This window comes from Anneissia japonica, unplaced genomic scaffold (assembly GCF_011630105.1).
Source record: "Anneissia japonica isolate Jap-2015-1 unplaced genomic scaffold, ASM1163010v1 scaffold1208_len1460985_cov181, whole genome shotgun sequence".
NCBI lineage: Eukaryota > Metazoa > Echinodermata > Crinoidea > Comatulida > Comatulidae > Anneissia > Anneissia japonica.
In genome coordinates this window covers 347534-354704 of record NW_022688484.1, presented here as the reverse complement: position 1 = coordinate 354704, position 7171 = coordinate 347534, and the positions used below count along the sequence as shown (strand labels likewise).

Genomic DNA, 7171 nt, shown 5'->3' with positions numbered 1-7171 from the left:
CTGTGTTATACAGCGGAAACATGTTTATTAAATCTTGGTTTATTGCTTTTAAATTTGTATTGTTTATTGTATCTTGTCGATCGTTTGGATCTATATATTCATGATTTGAGTTACAACAGTTATGTTAGTAAAGAAGACTGGAAAACTTCTAAAAAAAGTGCAGAAAAGCTGAAACTGACGTCAAGTTTTTCCTGAACAATTGTAAAACATTTTCAGTGTTTTCCCAAAGTATTAAAATGAAATTATAAAGAATTTATGTCATGGTTATATGAAAAGAAGCCCATCCAAAGTTCGCAATAAAAACAGAAGTGGCCCAGGGCTTAAATTCAAGGTTTTACAGTATTTGTTTGTGTGCTTGTTCCTTTCAAATATGTTTGGTCAAGTATCAAATATGTTTGTAACTTTGAACCTTGTGTATCATCATTTTAACTGAAACAATGCATGTTTTGTAGGCATACTGTAGTTGCCAGATTTTCTTACCATCAAAAATGTCTATTTCATGACATATTCATGTTTTAGTTTAATTTACTTCTAGTTTCAGTTTATTTTTCTTATAATTGGATGCACCGTTGGTTATTGTCCAAAGTGATATCCATTAAAACGCGTCACTCACCAGATCTTTGGTTCCTCATCTGTAGATGCGAGAGGGCGCTATTTGTCTTTCATTCGCTTGATGGCCGACGATGCTACAATATTCAATTCAGGAAGTTAAACAATAATTCATATAAAAATGTCAATTTTTGTGAACATATTGTCCAAGGAATATGTTTGCATTGGTCATGATCAGTCACTGGAAACTATTAACGATTTAAAATTGAAATTATGCAGTCAATACGTGAGTATGTAGCCCTAGCCTACAAACAACAGTCGCTAGCGGTACCCGTCGCTAGGCCTAGGTGGGATGCAGTAGTATAACTATAAGGCAAGAAGCCTTGGCCTACCTACAGTACTAGACTAGGCCTCTAGGTCGCGCCTGCGTAGCCTAGGCCTGTGCATGCGATCCAGTATCATGCCCACTTTGTTGTGAGTCGGGTTCACGTACCTGCGTGTGTCCTTTTTTTGTGTGTGTCATGGGTACACACCCACACACACATTTACCTCGTCTTTTTGGATGAGAGAAGTATTATAGTAGTAAGACACCCTCACACTTACCTTGTCTTTTGGATGAGAGAAGTATTAGTAGTAAGACACCCTCACACTTACTCGTCTTTTGGATGAGAGAAGTGTGTACAACATGTGCACGAAAATAACTAATTAACTTGCGCATTAAATTGGTGCAATTGTTCGAAAAGACAGCATTGTATTTCCTTGTTGATTTTTTTAAAAAATGAACTGTACATTTACGTTTAATTACTACATACTTACGATATTTCTGTAACAATTTTACTTTAAAAAGTGTCATATATGTTTTGTTTTTAATAAATTCTAGAATTTATCATACAAAGAGTTGAGAATAACACATAATGGAAGACATGCAAGTAATGACAGCCCAGTTGAAAGTGATGCAGTGTATCGTGTAACACTACCGTTGATTGGTGGAAAAGGAGGTGGGTATAATGCGCTTGTCAAATTATTTGATCATTTGTACTAAATGCATATTTTAAGACAAATAAAGTGGTGCTCGAAGGAATAATCTGAAATGGCTAACAAGATACATATTTTTGAATATTAAAACAAACTGGAGTATAATAGTATCCCATTTTTTGTTGTTGATTATATATATTTTGTTCATTTGTACAATTACTGAGTCTGGCTGTAATTCTGTGACACTTTAAATTGAATAAAATGCAAATTATTACTAAAACTTTACTCAGAAAACAAAGGTTGATTCAAAACTGATGACAATGTGTTAAAACTACAAGATTACTATTCATTTATTACTCAGGATTTGGTTCCATGCTACGGATGTTAGGGGCTCAGATTGAAAAAACTACTAATCACGAGGCTTGTCGAGATCTAAGTGGACGACGTATGCGTGATGTAAATAATGAAAAAAAGTAAGTGAATTAGACAATAAAATATTCAGTAACAAGAAATTAAAATGAATGTACCGTATTATACTCTTTTTTTTTTTAAATTTTATTCATTAACATCAAAATTGGCTTGATAAGTATGATAACCTATATTCTGAAGTTATGTTATGGTGTTGTGCTGGTTTTTGAGACGACATTCTAAAGGGTGGGGTAATACTGTAACTGTTAGGCATTGGGTTGTTGAAAGCTAATGACAATTTATTTTGGGTCGTAGTGGGTAAAATGTTGCAACCATAGTTCTAAACATCACAGTACGGCATATATCACAGTTTTTTCATACTTCTTCCAAATCCAATAGCCAGCTACAGACTCAATTTCAAACAAAGTGTGCTTTATAATTGACCTGAAAAAGATGGCAAAGTATTGTACAAAACCTTGTAAATTCATGGTATTGTTTTTATACTAAATACACATTCCTTTTAAGAATAAGCCATATTACTGTACACACACACACATATGGTCAAGTTGAGTGACCCCTGTGGCATACACCTTGCATTAAATTTTTTCTTTTATTTTAGGCTGGCGGACTGGCTCACTAAGAAAGCTGAATTGGAGAGAGAGCGAGAAGAGAAACGAAAGGCAAAATTGGAACGAATGCGATCAAAACCACGACATGTGTTTGTTGATCCAAATTATGACAAGCAGAAAAGAGATGTGCTGGAAAATTTAGATGATGCCATTACACAGGGTACGTGTAGAGACATTCTGTAATTGATGTCTTTCGCATGGATATTGAAGTGATCGTTTGGGTGTTTTATCTTTTAGAAGAAACTTAAGTGCAGCATCGAAAAAGCCTTCATGACTTATGTACTGTGTTTCTATAGTCACGTCACATGACAATGCTGCTGCATCACTACCAACTGGTTAATTTTTTATTGTTATTGTGTTTTCTGGGGGTTTTGTTTACAATATAGATTTATATGTTTTACAGGTTTACATGCTTCTACAGGTGAAAATTCCTCATCTACCTCGTCCTCCACACTACCAACAAAGAGAAAAAGTGATGAAGATGAGGAAACCAAAAACAAGAAGTCTTGTTTATGGTACGTAACATGGTGCCATAAGGCAGAACCATGTTTGTTTACGATTGTTTACAAAGGTACATCCCGCCAAGGGTCTTAAGATCTATAACCGCAGGGCAAAAGGTTCTGTACAGTATGAACCAGTACATCGAGGTAACTCCCTACTTGTTTATAGTCCTTAACAGAGAAAACTTGTTGCACCACCAGAACCATAATGTAGATGAGCATGCCACTCAAACCAGCACCGATATTATGAATGTATAGGTTGCAAAACCCCCTGCCTTAGAACCGCTCGGCCATTCGACTCACCTCAATTGTTAATTGTATAAATAAAACCGTATTATCAATATATTATATATATGGTTTTAAGCAGATGTGGCTTTGAAAGATCTTGCTCTGGATTATGCTATCTTTTTGCTTGACACATTAGTGGGATTGAATGTTAATGGAACTTCCCACTAAGCTCCACCCCTTTGATATGGTTGCTATGGTCACATAACAAAGCATACACTTACATAAACATTGGCATTTTTCTGGCCATGTTCTGTTTGGCAAGTTGTTTGATTGATAGTTCGGAAACACTTTTGACAAGCTGCAAGATATTTAATGCTGGCCAAAATAAGCTGTGACTTTAGCATATTTTATATAAAGTTTTCTGAAGTTATTATATTACTGTGTATTAGTATGTTGATCAAAAAATTTAAATAATTGTAGGATGGGTGTTGACATGGATAGTGATAGTGATGATGACGATAATGACAGGAGTAAAGAAGATACCATAAATATTGTAGAAGCACAGATAGAAACAGCGCAAGCAGAACCTACAGAAAGCACAACTAAAGCACATCCATTGCTTAAAAGTCTACCGCCCCCAATCGATGAATCTGTAGAGAAAACAAGTATTGCTAATGAAACTGGCAATAGCTCTGTAAGTGAATCTTCTGTTTTTCATGTTTGTTTTTTTTTTGTTTAGGATAGAAGTATTTCAAGCTGATGCACATGTCCATGTTTTTCATACATTCCCATATCTATTGCTGGATGTACATCTCCATATTTGAATATTTATGCACATTTCCCAGAATAAATACTATGACAACAATATATAGAAAATGTATGACACTAAATTATGGCGCTGTATATATTCTTGCACTCACTAGATAATTTAATCATGTTCCAGGAGAAAATTTTTGTTAATTTAGTTTTCCTTTCCTTTATCTAGAGAAATGAAGAAGTTGATTTAGAACAGTTTTTAACAGCAAGTGAGCTTGAATGTGTCGGCTTGGAAAGACTCAAGATGGCATTGATGAATAGAGGTCTGAAGTGTGGTGGCACCCTACAGGAGAGAGCCACTCGATTATTCTCAGTAAAAGGCCTAGCTGAAGATCAGATTGATCCAGCTCTATTAGCAAAATCATCTAAGGGAAAGAAAGCAAAAAAGTCCCAATCTAAAAATTAATTTGAATGCAAGTCAGAACGCACTACAGAATTATCTACTGATTACCATCATAACTGTAAGGCTATGTTACAAGTTAGAGAACTGTGTTAAATAATGAAAATTAACCAAAATAACATGTGTATGTAAGTCACATCACTCTGTGTTAAGAGAAGACCATGAACTAATGATTCGTATACACTACTATGCAGGCAGGTTTATGTTTTTAAAAATGGGTGTTTTGTAGGTTGGGGAAGGTGTCTGTAGATCTTATTTTTGATGATTTTTTTCCTAGTTTGTTGTCCTCCCTTGTGTTTTTTCTTCATTAGTTTTAAAAGTTTTTACACAAAACTGAACTAAAGTATATAATGCAGCAACCAGTTTATTCAACAAAACTGTACCAAAACTTTGCAAATAAATTGTTCATATATTATTTTAAACTTATAACGATCTTTCTTTTTATTGCATATTTTACTTTATAATTTCTTGTCTTTTGATAAATACTTTTACAATAAATAAGGTTGGTATCTTGAATTTTTACCAAGGAATATATAAGCTATTTTACACATTTAAACATTTTAACTATTCTTAATAAATATTTCTCATACTGACTAATGTCAATTTACACATAAATTGCAATGTAACACATGTAAAAAAAAGAATTACTTTATACACCGTTAATTTGTTTAATTGATTATATAATTTCTGGAATTTGGAATTTTGTTTTCAAGAAATTCATTGAGCAGATGTACCTTGAATTCACTGGACAAATTGATTTTTTACAATGCTATGGAAGATAATATTGCACAAACGTAGAATAGCTGTTACTGCAAAATGCCTGTCTACTCTCTTAGCCATTAACAGTTCCTGGCAGTATCGTTAAGATATCTGTAAGTAAAAGGCATATAGTCAATCAAAAGCAATATCCATCAATAAAATATACTGTAATGTACAATACTGTAAATTACAATTAACAATTTCATGACATTCATATACAAATATAAGGCAAAACAAAACTATGTTGCTCAAGCCTGGTTCGATTTTTTTGTTGCATACATAAATATACTTGGGGTTGCTTTACCAAGGATTTGCTACAATTGTCATTTTTAAATTTGATGATGTTTGTCCTATGAAAAAAAATTACTGACTAACCCTGATTCCTAAGTCTTCGTACCTGGACAACACAACAATAATAATTACTGTATAACAAAACAGAGTCAAACATCGTTCGGGTTACAGAGGATTTCAGATTTTTTTGGCCTCAATTTCCCTATGGTTTTCTGATCATTTTATCTCAATAAATAACCATGTGACATGCCTAATTACGGTCATTATGATATTGCATCATGACCATATATAGGCACATCATGACTATATATGTGTATACAACATTTTTTTTGGAGTGGACAGCTTCAGAGTGATCCAGATGACAATCTCTTCACAAGACAAACATACACACAAGATACTTCACACAACCAAGTTATTATTTTAAGGCTCAGGAGTTAGTGGAGTTGTTTTTGGTTGTGAAAAAAAGAAATCCTGTACCGTACTAAATATCTGAGTGGAGTGTAAGTAGAAATTAAAATAATAAGGTAATAATAGCATAGACCTATTATAACAACTAGAGTGTTAACTAGGCGACGATGCAATGCAGAGTTGTGCACGTGTAGTCAACAAGATGGCTACCGATAGTATACATATTACAACCATAAATGACTGTCACGACCTAACTATTATTTCATTAATCATTAGAGTATTAATAAATTATAGAGTATTGAAGAATGAAAATCGAAACCATGTTCACTACACCGCAACGATCAAGCCTCAATGTGTTTAATTTAGATGTACTCAACACTTTCATGTTACATTAAGGGTGTCATTGAAAAAGATGCTTAGGCATATTTTAATAGTCTGAATCTACGGCAGCCATCTTGTTGAGTAACGATACACAGCTCTGCATTTGTAGAACATCGAATGCATTGGCGCTCTAGTATTCTTATAACTACCGGTATGGGTTTTAACGATAGTTTGTGTAAAATATACCATAAGCATTCTTGGAAACATTAAGCAGGGCACTCATTGTGCTCAATGGTTGTCGGTGAACGCAATTTTATGGAGAACGCAACGCCACGGCATGCATGCAACAAATCGTTTATAATGACGATCTGCTCAAACTGCCAATCAGCAGACTGCGTCGTGTCATCTAACACTCACAGGGAGCGTAGTTGGATTGGTCGGCCGACGATCATACCACGCAATGAGTGCCTGAGTTTTGTGTACCTTCAGGTATGTTTTGGTCATAGTTGACAGACGACTTATACTGGATGACTTTACCCGGTAGACGGGAATATTGATTGAAGTTCTCGAGGCAACACATAGATGGGCCAACAGCTTGGTTTCTGAACTGCAGTTGCTTGCGTTTCACTGTCTGTGTTCCTGATGATCGGTGCTGCAAATGTATACAACATTTAATTGTTATGGAAACTCCAAAGCATACAGAATCATCTAAAAATTGGTTAGTATCTAAATAGCCACAAATTTATCAAATACAATATTTGGATTTTTTAATATATATTTTTAATATAATTAGTACAGTATATCTACAAGTCAAAGCATGTCTCATCTTTTTAAATCTTGCATGCATTAACTCTCTCTCTCTCTTCTGCCTTCCTCCCCTTATATGT

General features: G+C 34.3%; 2 protein-coding genes across 4 annotated transcripts in view; one reads left to right on the top strand and one right to left on the bottom strand.

Moving 5' to 3' along the window:
• The first annotated feature begins 644 nt into the window (after positions 1-644).
• Positions 645-4927, top strand: LOC117121964 (replication stress response regulator SDE2-like). The gene is made up of 7 exons (XM_033267407.1): positions 645-835; positions 1430-1547; positions 1886-1997; positions 2552-2721; positions 2965-3076; positions 3770-3983; positions 4275-4927. Exons 1-7 carry the CDS (start codon positions 731-733, stop codon positions 4509-4511), a joined length of 1068 nt encoding a protein of 355 aa, XP_033123298.1. The 5' UTR covers positions 645-730; the 3' UTR covers positions 4512-4927.
• The window catches only part of LOC117121941, a 28966-nt gene continuing 26648 nt past the window's right edge, over positions 4854-7171 (bottom strand). For all 3 annotated transcript variants that reach the window (XM_033267370.1, XM_033267362.1, XM_033267380.1), the window contains exons 18-19: positions 6768-6936; positions 4854-5375 (exon numbers count right to left, since the gene is read on the bottom strand). In XM_033267370.1, coding sequence (XP_033123261.1) covers positions 5338-5375; positions 6768-6936 — 207 coding nt within the window. In that variant the 3' untranslated portion in view covers positions 4854-5337. The remainder of the gene's footprint in view (positions 5376-6767; positions 6937-7171) is intronic.